The sequence below is a fragment of the Bos taurus genome, chromosome 16, assembly GCF_002263795.3.
Source record: "Bos taurus isolate L1 Dominette 01449 registration number 42190680 breed Hereford chromosome 16, ARS-UCD2.0, whole genome shotgun sequence".
Lineage (NCBI taxonomy): Eukaryota > Metazoa > Chordata > Mammalia > Artiodactyla > Bovidae > Bos > Bos taurus.
Window position 1 is genome coordinate 34,763,665 of NC_037343.1, and position 15,996 is coordinate 34,779,660.

The 15,996-nt window shown below is 41.5% G+C and overlaps 1 protein-coding gene across 3 annotated transcripts in view; it reads left to right on the forward strand.

Moving 5' to 3' along the window:
* PLD5 (phospholipase D family member 5) overlaps positions 1 to 15,996 on the forward strand; it is a 424,211-nt gene that overhangs the window by 334,252 nt on the left and 73,963 nt on the right. For all 3 annotated transcript variants that reach the window (NM_001205378.1, XM_059875556.1, XM_010813167.2), the window contains one exon: positions 1,847 to 1,974. In NM_001205378.1, coding sequence (NP_001192307.1) covers positions 1,847 to 1,974 — 128 coding nt within the window. The remainder of the gene's footprint in view (positions 1 to 1,846; positions 1,975 to 15,996) is intronic.

Consider the following 15,996-nt stretch of genomic DNA (forward strand, 5'->3'; position numbering starts at 1 on the left):
TCTTATTCTTTTTTCTGAAGCAAACCCAAGGTCACCTTGATGCTCTTCCTCCAGAGATGAGAAAATGGTTCCATTAGTGCTAGTCAGTCTAGTGCTATTGAAGGGCACAGCCATTTAAACTGGCCAAGATCTCTGTTATGGATTGAGTTGTGTCTGCCCAAAGACAACTTGAAGACCTACCCCTGTAGGTACCTGTACCTCCAGTTATGAACTTATTTGGAAATAGGGGTTTTGCAGATATAATTAATTAAGATAGGGTCATGCTGTAGCAGGGTGGGCCCTTAATCCAGCATAATTGGTGTCACTATAAGAAGAGAAGACAGAGACACATAGGGAGAATATGTCATGTGGCAACAGAGGTGGGAAGATTGGGGTGATGCATCTGTAAGCCAAGGAATGCCAAAGATTGATGGCCACCCCAAGGAGCTGGGAAGAAGCAAGAAAGGATTCTCCTCTACCAGTTTCAGAGGGAGCATGGCCCCGCTGTCATCTTGAACTTCTAATCTCCAGAACTAAGGAAGAATAAATTTCTGTCGTTTTAAGCCACTTAGTTTGTGGTACTTTGTCATGGAAGCCCTAGGAAACTAACACTCTCCAGAGACAAATGCTGCTCTTCATCCACTTAGGAGCACTGGCAACTGCCTCTGGGGTTATCACACCCTCCATGCAGATTTGGGTCGCTCCATGATTGCCATGGTAACTCCTCACTTTGGACATTCAGATTTCGCCTTTCCCAACTGTTCGTCCTCTGGGATGTTACTATTCCAGGACAGCTGAAGGCTAAGGAACATGTGCCTGTACTTATCTGGGATAATGAGTTTGCTCCACCCACAGAGGAAGTCTTCCTGGATTCTTTCTTCACCTCAGATCCTCTCCCAGCTTCCTGGTTTCTCTATCTTCCTGCCACAAGAACCCAGATGCATACTTGACATCTTCCAAGAGTTATAACTTAAGTTTATAGTGTAAATCACTCTTCCTTTCTGTATCCTGAAATGTAGCCATGTGTGTGTTTTGGTGGGAATGGGTGGAGGGGTGGAGGCCTTCCCTGATAGCTCAGTTAGTAAAGAATCCACCTGCAATGCAGGAGGCCCCAGTTTGATTTCTGGGTTGGGAATATCCACTGGAGAAGGGATAGGCTACCCACTCCAATATTCTTGGGCTTCCCTTGTGGCTCAACTGGTAAAGAATCCACCTGCAATGTGGGAGACCTGGGTTCAATCCCTGGGTCAGGAAGATCTCCTGGAGAAGGAAAAGGCTACTCACTCTAGTATTCTGGCCTGGAGAATTCCATGGAATATGTATTCCATGGGGTCACCAAGAGTCGGATACAACTCTGTGTGTGTGTGTGTGTGTGTGTGTGTGTGACTGGATCACTTTGCTGTACAGCTGAAACTAATGCAACATTATAAATCAATATACAAATCAATAAAGAAAATGAAGGCCAGTTCCTTGTTGAGGAAAGCCATATTATTAAGAAAGACCAACCTTTTTACTGATTGCAAAACTGTATGAAATGTATCCCAAAAGTAAAAGAAAAGAAGAGCATGGCACACCTATCTCACCATCTGAGTGATAAATCAAGGAGCAGGGATCTGAGTCAGATCTGACTTGAGAAGCCATGATCTTGTCATATTATAGGGAAAACTTATTCTCTTTTATTCCTTTGTATTCTTTTTGGGAATAAAGTAGCTCCTCAGGAGTCCTCTATGAACTAAACTAATGTAAATATGTGGCTTCCCTGAGTGCCAGCTGTGGTGGACGCAGACGATGAGTATTGCTGCGGGTAGGTGACTGCATGTTCAGGGCCTTGACGCAGAGGCTGACTGGGATTTCCTTAAACTCCTAGGAGCTGAGGTGACCTACATGAACATGACTGCCTACAACAAGGGCCGACTGCAGTCCTCCTTCTGGATCGTGGACAAACAGCATGTGTACATCGGCAGTGCCGGTTTGGACTGGCGGTCTCTGGGACAGGTAATCTTTTCATTATATAGAGTTTTGTCAGCATCAAAACTACCGCCTCCGTAAAATCCTCAGTCACCTCTACTGTGATTGAGAGAATTTAAACCTACAGCATTTATTATTTTTAACTGCACAGTTTTAGTAGTTTTACCCTCAATTAAAGCAAAATAATAAACCTTTCCTTGTCAGAGTCATTTCACCAAAAGAACTGCCATTGCTTCAGTGCTTTTATAACTCAGATGCTATTCCCACATTCTTTAGAGCATGTGCTATGCTGCGCTTAGTCACTCAGCCGTGTCCAACTCTTTGTGACCCCAGGCTTCTCTGTCCATGGGATTCTCCAGGCAAGAATAGTGGAGTGGGTAGCCATTCCCTCTGGGGGTTCTTCCTCCTGATGCTTGACCCTCAGACTCTCTGGACTTCCATGATGGTACAGTGGTAAAGAATCTGCCTGCCAATACAGGAGACACAGGAGATGTGGGTTTGATCCCAGGGTGGGGAAGAATCCCATGGACAGCTGAACCTGGCGGGCTATAGTCCATGGGGTCGCAAAGAGTTATCACGACTTAGTGACTAAACAATAGCACTAGATTCTCTTAGAGGGCTATTTTTATATGGCACCTTCTCTGTGTAGCCTATATGGGTTTGATATTTTTTTATGTGATGGCTGTTTTTACAATGGATGTCTGTCGCCTCTTTTCTCCATGTATGCTGATCTTTATCCCCTTGATAACAGTGGGATTGATGTTGTGGTGACCAGAGTCTGCACTGGGTATTGAGCAGGGCCTCCTCTCTGCCCTGTGATTGTCACTGAGGTGGGGTTGACTCCCCAGTGGTTGGAGTAGAGACTTCCAGATCTGTATCTTAGCCATGTTTCTGACCTGCGATGTGAGGTCAGTGGGATTCAACACTCCCCCTAGAAGGGAAGCCACGGAGTATTCCTCCTCTGGAGCTGTTTACCTGTGGGTGTGCTCTGTTGTGTCGCTTTTCACACCCCGTGCTGGCTCACAAATCACACTGTTGGTGGCACTGCTCTCGGCCCTACTGTAACTGTGGGTATGCTGGCAATTGGCCCTGGTGTCTCTCAGACATTGTTTTCACCAGACCGTCTGTGTGTATCCACCGGTCAGGTCCCAGGACTGCAGTAACCACACATCTGGACCCACTGTGGGGGCTATGGAGGCAGCTTAGATTTTGGCCTGGTCCAGTAGGGTCCCAGAAAGTCAGACATAACTGAGTGTCTGAGCAGAGAACACTGGCATGTCTATGCCCACAAAGCCCATAGGCCCTAAACCTACACCTGTCTCAGCTATGGGAGCATTTATCTGTTCAAATATCTCACAGTTGCTGAGTTTCCAAAGTCAGCAGTGGGGGTGTAAGTCCATGGAGAGATTTCAGCTCTTCCTCCTTAGTCACAGGGCTCCTGGATCTCAGCTGTGGTTTCAGCCCCACTTTTGCATATGTGTCTTCCACCAGCATCTACTCCCAAGGCTGCCTTGGAACACACATGCCTGCCCGGGTGGGCAGAGAGAGGCAGCGATGGGTGGGGTGTGTGAGCTACTCAGCTGAGTGCCCCTCCCGGCGCCCATGGAGGCAGGGAGCAGCACATGGGGAAGGGGCTGCAGTGCGGCCCCACTGCTTGAGGGCCGTTCAACAATGGCACCCTGTGCCTCTGGTGGCCCAGGCTTCTTCCACAAACATTTCCAGTTGTGGAGTTTCTTACTCTCATTCCTTCAGGCTGTCTCTTTACAGCCAGCAGCTGTCCCCTCACTGGGTCTGCGCTCCAAACCCTACATTCCAGCACCCAACCCTCCCTCTGCACCAGCAAACACACGTCTCAGGCTGAGGCCAGAGGGCTCTGGCACTTACCACCTATGTAGGTCTAATGCTGTCCTGCCTGCCATAGACGGGTTGCCGCCCTCTCCTCTGAGCCCCCAAAGCTCCTTTTCCGTCCTAGTCGATGTCCCCACTGGTGAGGGGGCTTCCCCAGTTGCGGGAACCTTTCCTTTCCTTCAGCTCCCCTCCAGAGGTGCAAGACTTTATCCCATTTCCTCGTTTCTATTTGCCTTCCTTTTGTCCTACCTGGTTGTGTGGGGATTTTTCTTCTTGTTTCAGGTGCCCAAGGTCCTCTGCTCGTGTTCAGCAAGTGCTCTGAGAACTGTTCTGTTAGTAGATGTATTCTTTTTTTATGAATTAAGTTTTGGCTGTGCTGGGTCTTCACTGCTGCACGACCTTTACTCTAGTTGCAGAGAGCGAGGGCTACTCTCTAGCTGCAGTGCATGGGCCACTCATTGCAGCGGCTTCTCTTGTGGAGCATGGGCCCTAGGGCACATGGGCTTCAGTAGTTGTGGCCCCAGGCTCTAGAGCACAGGCTCGATAGTTGGGGCACACAGGCTTAGTTGTGCCACAGCATGTGGGATCTTCCTGGATCCGGGATCTAACCCATGTCTCCTGCACTGGCAAGTGGGTTCTTTACCACAGAGACACCAGAGAAACCCTGGTGTATTCTTGATGCATTTGTGGGAAGAGGCAACTCCACATCCTCCTGTTTCACCATATTGACTCCTCTCCCCTGCTAAGTGGTTTTTAACTTGAGCATCATTTGCTTTTTTTTTTTTTTAGGAAAGTATGTTTTCCTACCACTAAATTTTATTTTATTTTTTTGTAATTAACTGATAGAGTTTAAAGTTCTATTAATTCCATTTGAATGAGGTTTGAATTATTGAAGTTTAATGACACTTTTCTCCAAATTTTTGAGCAAGTAATCTATATTTTCTATATTTCCTTCTACTCCTTTCCTTATATAGACAGACAGACATATATTCAAACATTGGTTTCTCTGCTTGAGGATTATTCCTTTGTCTTTGCTTTTAGTTGTTTACTTTGTAGGAAAGTAAGTTGATCTTTTAAATGTTTACTCTCTGTGTAGTCATTTAGATATTATTTCCTTTTTAAATGTATCATCATTATAAAATATGAAAATGTCCCCACTTTAAACATGGTAAATACAGAGAGAAGATAAGGTGCAAGTTATTTCCTATTCATATGAAGAGCAGAACCTCTTTTATGAATTTTCCTTATTTCCACATTTCTAAGTGATAGCTAGTTTCCTTTAAGTTACAGAGAAGACCAGAGGAAGAAGTGGGCAAGTACCTGGACCTGGTTCTCTGTATCATTACTAATCCAGCTTCTTTCTTAAAGACAAGCCAACTCCTATGCTTCACTTAATGTCATTCTCAGTAGGAACCAGAGAATCACATCTCCACTGTTGGTACTGCATGGCACTGAGCCCTCCAGTCTGTCTAGAAGAGATGTCCCTCTGACTTCATCCTGGTTTGTTCTCAGAGGGAGAAGGAAATGGCAACCCACTCCAGTATTCTTGCCTGGAGAATTTCCTGGACGGAGGAGCCTGGCAGGGGGTCCATGGGGTTGCAAGAGTCAGACACGACTTAGTGACTGAGCCACCACCACCACTTAAACCCAGAATGAGAGGGAGAGTAAACTGAGTGGACTTCTTAGATTTCTTTCCTTCAGCTCAAATATACCAACAAAGTTATACTTTTAAAAACATAAGTGAATTATTGTGCTATTTCTTAAGTATGGAATAAATGTATTTTAAGAATTTTAAAATAACTCATTTTATAATTCATAATCTCGGGCTCCCCAGGTAGCTCAGTGGTAAAGAATCTTCCTGCCAGTGTGAGAGACATAGGAGATGTGGGTTTGATCCCTGGGTCAGGAAGATCCTCTGGAGAAGGAAATGGCGACTCACTCCAGTATTGTTGCCTGGGGAAATCCCATGGACAGAGGAACCGGACAGGCTACAGTCCACGAGGTCACAAAGAGTCAGACACAACTTAGTGACTAAATAACAACAACAGTCTATATGTCAGCTGCTAACCTACTTCTCTTACATCAACGGCCACCATTTCTCTGCCTCCTCTCCACACATAGGCATGCATGTTGTCTCTTTGTCCACCCTTTCCCCTTAGTTTTTGCTATTTGAAATCATGTTGTTATACTTGTATCATCTATTTTAAATGTTTTCCTTTCATCTGTGCTTGATTATATGGGCTTTTTCCTTGGTTTACTTCATGAGACATAACACATTGCACAGCAGAGCTCATGTGTTAGAACAGATTTTTTCATTTGAGAAATGTGTATGAGACTAATATTTACATGAAAAATTATAATACATTTTCCAAGTATCAAACTCAACCTATTCCATTAGCTTTATAGTTTGTGAAGTTTTCTAGTGAAATCAGATTATTACTATCAATTATTACCTTTAAGTCTATAGTGTTGTTGTTTAGTTGCTAAGTTCTATCCAACTCCTTATGACCTCATCCATGAACTGCAACATGCCAGGCTTCCTTGGCCTTCACTATCTCCCAGAGTGTGCTCAAACTCATTTCCATAGAGTTGGTGATGCCATCCAACCATTTTAACCTCTGTCGTCCCCTTCTCCTCCTGCCCTCAATCTTTCCCAGGATCAGTGTCTTTTCCATTGAGTTGGCTATTCGCATCAGGTGGCCAAAGGATTGGAGCTTCAGCTTTAGCATCAGTCCTTCCAATCAATATTCAGGACCGATTTCCTCTAGCGTTGACTGATTTGATTTTCTTGCAGTCCAAGGACTGTCAAGAGAATTCTCTAGCACCACAGTTCAAAAGCTTCAATTCTTCGGTGCTCAGTCTTCTTTATGGGCCAACTCTCACATCTGTACATGACTACTGGAAAAATATAGCTTTGACTAATGGACCTTTATTGGCAAAGTGATGTCTCTGCTTTTTAATCTGCTTTAAATCTATAGTAACTAAGATAAATAATAAAACTAATGATAAGAGTTTCAGTGTACTGCAGGTTTTCTCTATGCTAGGCATTCTTCTAAGCATTAAAGAATATGAACTCATTCAATTTTCACAATAACCCTTTCTTTTAAATACTACTATTATCACTTTATTTTACAAAGGAGGAAATTGAGACACACATTAGTCACCTTCCAAGAAGCTGCAAAGCAAGAATTTAAACCAAGGCAATCTAGTTCCAAACTCTTCTCTCTTACTTCATGCTAATAATTTTTAAAAATAAATTACATTATGAAAAATCATTTTCTTTCAGGATTTTTCTGTCATGCTATACAATAAATTTCCTCTAACTCTTTTTAATTTAAGAATAGCTAACAATGCTATTCATCTAGATACCTTCACTCATTCACATCTTTCTTTAAAAAAAAAAATTTATTGGAGTATAGTTGATTTACAATGTTGAGTTAGTTTCAGGTTTGCAGCAAAATAATCAGTTATACATATTCATCAATACATTGTTTTTAGATTCTTTTCCCACATAGGCCATTACCAAATATTGAATAGAGTTCTCTGTGCTATACAGGTCCTTATTAGTTATTTGTTTTACATATAGTAGTGTGTATATGTCAATCCTAATCTTGAATTTATCCCTTACCTCCTGGTAACCATGGTACTTTCCTGGTGGCTCAGACAGTAAAGAATCTAACTGCAATGCAGGAGACCTGGGTTCAATCCCTGGGTTGGGAAGATCCCCTGGAGAAGGGAATGGCTACCCATCCCAGTGTTCTTCTCTGAAAAATTCCATTGACAGAGAAGGCTGGTGGGCTATAGTCCTTCTGTAGAGTCGAACACAACTGAGCAACTAACATACTTCCCTGGTAGCCATAAGTGTGTTTTCTACATCTGTAACTCTGTTTTGTAGATAAGTTCATTTGTACCCTTTTTAGGATTCCACATATAAGCAACATCATGTGATATTTGTCTTTCCATTCACATCCTTCTGATTGCAGACCCATAATGACATGATGGCCACAGAATGATGCCTACTGTTATTCAGTATTTAAGTTCTGCAAACTCAATTAATTATCTGAGTTGAATTTCAAAGACTAGAAGTCAATGTGTGTATGCTTCTATATTCTCCCGCAGTGGTTCAAGGTGCTCCCCTAGAATCTGTGGCCACAGGGAGTCCTGTGGGAGGGAAAAGGGAGCTCCTAAAATCGCGAAGGAGGAAACAAAAAACGCAGCACTAACAAAACAAACAAAAGACTAACCAGTGTGTGAAGTAGAAGGAAAAGGGCACAAATCTTCAAACCACAGGGTTCTGGAGGCGTGATGCTGAACTAGAAGAAGCTGAAAAGGAAAAAGTGAAAATTATATTTTTAGTAAAAGTTACTTTTATAATTTTTCAAATATACCCTCTGAAATGAACTACAGTCTGGAACTGGAGGCAAGATTCAGTGGGTTCCTTGCTCATGTGAAGCTGGCAATTCTGCATAGGGGAAATATTTATATAACATTTTAAAATATAATTATAACAAATAGGAATAGGCCTATTTGACTATGTTAATGTGTATTTTAATCTTATTGTTATTGTTTAGTCGCTAAGTGGTGTCTGACTCTTTTGCAACCCCAAGGACTGTAGCCTGCCAGGCTCCTCTGTCCATCTTAGTCCATCTTTATTCTGAAAAGACCTGAAAGGTATATCTTAAAACAAGCCAGCTGTTGGAGCAGGGAACATAGGAGCTCTAAGATGAGGTCTTCCACTGACTGTGTTGGTTATCAAAACAACCCAGGGCAGGATGTGGATTCAATCCTACAAGCTATGGGAGAAACACTGAAGATCTGTGATAGGCCAGGACCTGACAACCCTGGAACAAACCTAGAGAAAGTGCTCAAGCTGAGGAGTGAGGAAAGCATGAATAGAGACTCTGTGGCCAAGATTAAAGGGGAAAGTGGCAGGACTGAATTATGATGGTGTGAAGGTTAATTTTATATATCAACTTGGCTAAGCTGTCATGCCTATTTGTTTATTCAAATACCAGTCTAGATGTCGCTGTGAAGGTATTTTTTAGATGTGATTAACCTTTAGACATCACTTTGCCAACAAAGATCCATCTAGTCAAAACTATGGTTTTTCCAGTAGTCATGTACGGATGAGAGATTTGAATCATAAAGAAGGCTAAGCACTGAAGAATTGATGCTTTCAAATTGTCGTACTGGAGAAGACTCTTGAAAGTCCCTTGGACTGCAAGGAGATCAAACCAGTCAATCCTAAAGGAAATAAACCCTGATTATTCATTGGAAGGACCGTTGCTGAAGCTGAAGTTCCAATATTTTGGCCACCTGATGCAAAGAGCTGACTCATTGGAAAAGACCCCGATGCTGGGAAAGACTGAGGGCAGGAAGAGAAGAGGATAGCAAAAGATGTGATGGTTAGATAACATCACTGACTCAAAAGACATGAATTTTAGCAAACTCTAGGAGATAATGGAGGACAGAGGAGCCTGGCATGCTGCAGTCCATGAGATCGCAAAGAGTCAGACACAGCTTAGCAACAACATTTAAATAAGTAGACCTGACTAAAACAGATTATCCTCCCTTATGTGGAAGGGCCTCATCCAGTCAACTGAAGACCATAAGAGCGAAGACTGAGGTTTTCAGAAGGAATTTGATCTCAAAACTGCAACACAGAAATCCTACCTGAATTTCTGACCTGCTGTACAGATTTCAGACTGACTATGAGAACTAGAAAGTACTGCAATGAAAAGACATGGTAAAGCTGTGTCACAGGGACTTATCAGTTATAAGGAACAAGCCAGAGAGAATAATGGATATTGTTCCAGCATCTGGATGGACCTGGGACAACAAGGAGAAGGACCATACCATCAACAGAAATGTGGAATATCAGGGGGTAGGGGCTGCTCTGATGTCCAATGGGCAGTTGGAGAAACAGTAAAGAAATTGGCCAGTACTGATGCTTTTTATCTAACAAGTTGGGCATCTGAATAATAAGTTTCTTGATTGACCCCTAAAGCTACTGATTTCATCACAGTTCCTATTTCTGACAATAACCATTTTGTAGAATGGTGACAAGAATTGTACTCCTTCTGCGTCGCCAAGCTGGCCACTTCCTCCTAGTCTCTGTGGATTGAAATCACAGCCTGATGTTACCGATGAGGAAGGGTGCTGAGACTTAAAGTGTCTTTGATTCCCTCTTCTTGTCCGTTTTTCTTTCAATTAAAAGAACAAACCACTGAGGTGGAGTTTTGACGACTGAGTGGATGTGCCAGTGGGCAAGAGGAGGACACTGCTTTATATCACATCCTGCCACCCTGTTCTGTGCTACCATTGAGCTAACGTTTTCACAATTTATGATTTTCTAAAGACCTGTTTTAGCTCCTATTGAAGTGGGCATTGGTAATACAAGGAAATAGATACCAGAGCCAAAATGAAAACTAACCAAAGGAAAAAGCAATTCAATAGCAAAAAGAAAAAAATAATATTCCTTGGGCAACATGTAATGAAGGAAAACAAAGGATTCATTCTTCCAGGATTGATTCAGAAGATTACCTGGGCTGCTCAAAAAGGTCATTTTTTGTTTGCATATGAATTCGAAAGTAAATGAGGAGCTAGACGTCCCTATTTCATATAAAAGAAATGTATTAGCAGACAGATTTTCAGTAACAAAGCCATGCTTATTTTCTACAATTTTCAAAGTAACAATTTGGCAGAAATATTGTTCAAAAGAGGCATAAGTAGGAAATCCTCTTTCCTAGTCTCCCCTGAGATACATTCTCACAAAACCAGTTTACTATTATAAAATACTCTCAATTTGTGCAATTAAGTAAATAGGAACATCACTTGCTCTTTCCTGTTCACCTTTCCCAAGATGAAATTCAGTTAGTAGGTCATTCTCAAGTGAAATTTATTTCTAAATATTTTCCTTCATATGTCCCAACAACACTTACCTCCTCAATCTGTCCTAAGTGATGTGATAATCCTAGGTATCCATAATGGCTCCTTAGATAAGATGTCTTAAGATCTCTATCCTGGCCACTTTTTTTGTTTTTTCTAAATATAATCCATTTGGTTAAACTTCCTCTTAAAATATGATGCCCAAAATTCAATATGGAACTTCAAAAGTAGCCCTCCCCTGCAGACTTTGGCTTGCAGTCACGTGGGCCCTATACTTATGAAATAGAAGCTAAACCTGAATTTAATGTTTTGCCGGCCTCATTATTTTTTGTTTTTTGTTACTAACAGCATTGCTTGGCAATATAGCATAATAGTTGGAGTCAGATAAAACTAAAATTGAATTTTTTTCTATCTCTCATAATTACATAACCATAAGAAAGTGTTTTTTCATTTCCCTGAGCTTAAATTTCTCTCAACTGTTGATTAATGATACCAACCTCCTACAGTTGTTAGAGATCAGATTGGATATCACACCCTGGCACTGGACCTGCAGCCCAGCTGCTGCTCAGTAAATTGTAGCCAATAGAGCTGATGACAAGGAAACTTTTCTTTCTTTGGTAAGTTATCTAGATCAGTAAATCAAGGGAATGTTAGAGGTGCTGGCATTTATTTGCTATTTTTGGCAAAGATTTTGTAAATCTCTCTAACTCATGGCCTGGTTAAAGGTATAGCATAGTAGGCAGCAGCCCAGAAGGGACATGAGCTGGGGGCTGTGTCCCTCTGAGGGGAGATCTCACATGTCTTAACCATAGAGCTTTATTCTACATCCCATGCTGTTCAAGGTTATCATCAACAGTCATACCTAGAAGGCAACTGACCAAATTTTAAAATAGCCCAAATCTGGGAGATATAGTTAAACTCTCAGTTTTCAGAAACAAGACTTCAAGAGATTTCAGCAAGTTCATTCGGATAATACTCACAAGAGGAAAGTGAACAGGGGCATGGAAATAAATGAAGACCACCCAAGTGAGAATAAGATAATCAGCACCACTTGCATTTGGCAGAGGCTCAAAGACGGACAGAGGAGTGGAAAACTTTGTAGTGGAAAATGGGACGAAGGTGATTAAAGGCTGTTAGCATAGGGGAATTGTAGGAGAATTAACTAAAAAGTAGGGTATCCTATGTAATGGGCTTCCCTGGTAGCTCAGCTGGTAAAGAATCCTCCTGCAATGCAGGAGACCCCAGTTCAATTCCTGGGTCAGGAAGATCTTCTGGAGAAGGGATGGGCTACCCACTCCTGTATTCTTGGGCTTCCCCAGTGGCTCAGATGGTAAAGAATCTGCCTGCAATGTGGGAGACCTGGGGTCAATCCCTGGGTTGGGAAGATCCCCTGGAGGAGGGCATGGCAACCCCCTCCAGTATTCTTGCCTGGAGAATCCCCATGGACAGAGGAGCCCGGCGACCTACAGCCCATGGGATCACAAAGAGTCGCACACAACTGAGTGACTAAGCACAGCATCCTATGTAATTGATTAGGGGTACATATTTACCTTTATGTTGTGGTTCTAAATTGGAAACCAGGAAAAATGAGGGTAGCTGGTAGTTATTAATCAAATGCTGCCCATTTTATGGGGGCAGTTGCTGCAAGGGGTTATTATTTGGCTCTCTGGGCTGGTTGCTGAAGGTAGTGGGTCAGAGTTGTATTTTTATATATGGTCTGGCCATTGTCCATTTGTATATTCAGCCTCTCAGAGATGAACAAAGCCTTCTTAATCCCATGACTCCTACCATCCGCTTCCCTAAAGGCTGGTTTTAGAATCCCAAACAGGTGTCTGGCTGCCTATATTGAGAACTGAGATGGGGAGTCACCTGCCTGTGGGTTATTACCTGAAATCCCAACATCCAGATGTTAGATGCTTAAAAAAAATTTATCAAATGAATGCATGAATTAAAAAACTAGAGTATGCTTACTAACCATGTAAGATAGCCATATCATATGAGAGAACTGGAATCAAAACTTGAAAATTATAGGAGAAATGATTGACAGCAAAAGCCTGGTCACACATACTCAGTTTGTATGTTGGGCTTAGTGACAGACCAGTGACTTCCACCAAAAGCTGGTCCGCACCAATTTAGTAACATTTCTGACATCACCTTCATTATTGTTAAGAATATGCTATCATTATGAAAATTTATTTTTAAATGCAGAAAAATACCAGTTTTAACCATGAAGTTTTATTTTACATTCTTTTTAATATTGAAGTAAACTACTTGCCAAAGCTTGCTGAATATATACATATAGATTTTGTTTCCTTCAATAAAAGTTTATTAAATATGTTTCACTGGATTTCTTTGAGAGCCCAGTCAGACCTAGGAAATTCATTTAACAAATATATTAACCAAGATTCACTTAGGTGAATTTTATTGCCCCATTTTTTCCTACTTCATGGCTTTCATATTTTAATTAGAAAAAAATTGAAATGTATTATCCTGATACAGTGACTTGCTAAAATACTACTTTTGTACCCATAAATCATTCTGCATACTTCAAGTTTACAGCTCAAGCATTTATTATTATAATTAGCTGTCACTTCAGTCCTTTAGTGTTGAGTTCAACAAAATTTAACTGTCATTTTTTTTAAAAACCCTTTCTGAAGCTTAATTGTCTCAGCAAACTGTGTATAGAAAATTAACTCTATTGCCGTGTATGATTGTAACATGACCTTCTTAACCTCCACTCACAATCTACTAAATTGCTTCTGTGTTGTTTTAGTCAAGGTTGAATATACCGTATTTGGACCTTACTGCTAAGTCACTTCAGTCGTGTCCGACTCTGTGCGACCCCATAGACAGCAGCCCACCAGGCGCCCCCGTCCCTGGGATTCTCCAGGCAAGAACACTGGAGTGGGTTGCCATTTCCTTCTCCAATGCATGAAAGTGAAAAGTGAAAGTGAAGTCACTCAGTCGTATCCGACTATTCGGGACCCCATGGACTGCAGCCTACCAGGCTCCTCCATCTATGGGATTTTCCAGGCAAGAGAACTGGAGTGGAGTGCCATTGCCTTCTCCGATTTGGACCTTAAGAACTGCCTAAAAATACTCATCTACTTCTAACTTGGCCTGTGGTGCTGGAATGTTGATTGTAGAAGTAGCAGTCTGAATTTCATTCTTAGAAGCCTGCAGAAGAAATCATGCTTTATAATAAAGCAAGACTAAGATAAACCAAACAATATATAGAAATGCTAATAGGTTCATAGTTTTGAGTAAGAACTTTATTCTTTTTAGAAATTCCCCATGAACACTGATTTATTTAATCCCCACAGCAGCCCTGTGAGGTATTAATATATGAAACAAGCTCTAGATATTAATATATGAGATAAGCTCTGAATTTGCAAATCAGGAAATTGAAGAATGTCCTGGAATTATTTCTTTGGGTAACATCAGAGTTAGGAATGAAATACAAATTCCTGGTGTTCATGCAACACTCTTTTCCCTGTGCCTGAATAGTGGTCCAGATGTCCCACATTTATAGTGATATCCTGCAGATCGAGAAAGCAGAGCAGCTTCTCTAACTGGAATACAACCAAGAACCAAAAAAAGATGCAAAAAGACTGTGCAGAGGCAAAACTCCCCAAAGCTATAGGCTTTTACATATTGGAGCACCTTGTTGGGCCTTATTCAAAATCCATTTATTCTTAGGCTCACCATGGGTCTAATTAATTTCCAACTATGTCCAGTAAGAAGTCACATGTCAGAGAAGAACACTGACAGTCCAGACAAGTGAGAACTGTCCATAGGAGTAGACACTGATCATTGAAAATAACACACGAATTCTAGAATTCCAGTATCGTGAACCAATCGGCATTAGCCAGCCTCTCTACCTCCCAGCCAGCCTTCAGGATGACTATGACTTTCCCTTTAGAAAAAAGGAAAACTGTCCATTCACTGCTTCCTGTTCAGGACACAAGAAATGTGCTTAAACTTTTGATAGATGAGCCCCTCAGAACAGCTGGAGCGTTAGTCCTCTAAGCAGGCACCTCTCATCTCTGGGTAGTCTGAACCTCTAAAGCAGTGCCATCCAGTTGAAATATACTGGAAGCCACTCATGAGCCACATATGTGATTTAAAATTTTCTGGTAGCCACATAAAAATGTAACTAGGAAAAAGGTCAAATTAATTTTAATCATATATTTTATATAATATCATGTATCCTAAATATTATCATTTCAACATGTCATCAATATAATACATTTAATGATGAGATATTTTACCTTTTTCTGATAGCAAGACTTCAAAATCTAGTGGACATTTCACACTCAAGCACAGCTCAGTTCAGACTAGTCACATTTCAAGTGCTCGATAACCATGTCTGACGGGTGACCATCTTGCTTGCACAGGTCTAGAGCATCTCTTTCTCACTCTTTAGGAGGCAGAATATGTTTTTTGCCAAGTTAACACACAAGCTTGAAGAACTAAGGATTTTATTCAGAAAAGCTGGTTTTATATCTGACAAATAAACCAACTTCCCTTGGAAGAACTGGTCTTTATGGCGTTAGAACCTCCAGAAGACAGGTTGCCCATGGAGCTAGAAGACTTTCAGGATTTGGAAAGCTGTGAACTTGCGTTTTGCAGGCCATTCAACACATGGCACTGATGTAAACTGCTTATTTTTACCTCCAGATTTATGGATTAGGCTCTGTCTCTTTCTAACATGATATTGATGTTGTTCTCAGAAGTCAAATATCTATCGTCTGTATCGGCCAAAAACTTCCATCAGGGAACATCTCTAAAACATCCTTTGCCTGCAGCAAACAAGCGTCATTTCCTAGCTATGTTATTTTCATGTGTTCATTTATTCATTCATTCGGCAAACATTATTTAGCATCTACTTTGTGGCCAGCTCTACTGAAAGTACTAGGGAGTACACAGATAAAGAAGCAAGCTCTCTTTCCTTAAGAAGAGGAGTAAACATTTAGAATACAGTTTGATATGTGTGTGATTATCTCAGACTAAGGGAAGGGTCAGGGACAGTTCCATGGAGGAGCTGGTACCTGAGCTGAACTTGAAGGATAAGTAGAGATGAACTAGGGAGAAAGGTTTTCCTTTGCACAGAGATGAAAGGAATATAGCATGGCTGATTCTGAGAAAAAGCCCTCACCCAGGTGGCTGTTACACACAATTCCACCATGAGTGGAAGAGACAGGAAAACCTTAGAACCTTGGGTATCATGCAAAGAAGCATGGATTTAGCCTAAAATTTGGGGAAACCTTCTGAAGAGTTTTAGGCAAAAGAGCTGCAACTGTGGAGAAATGG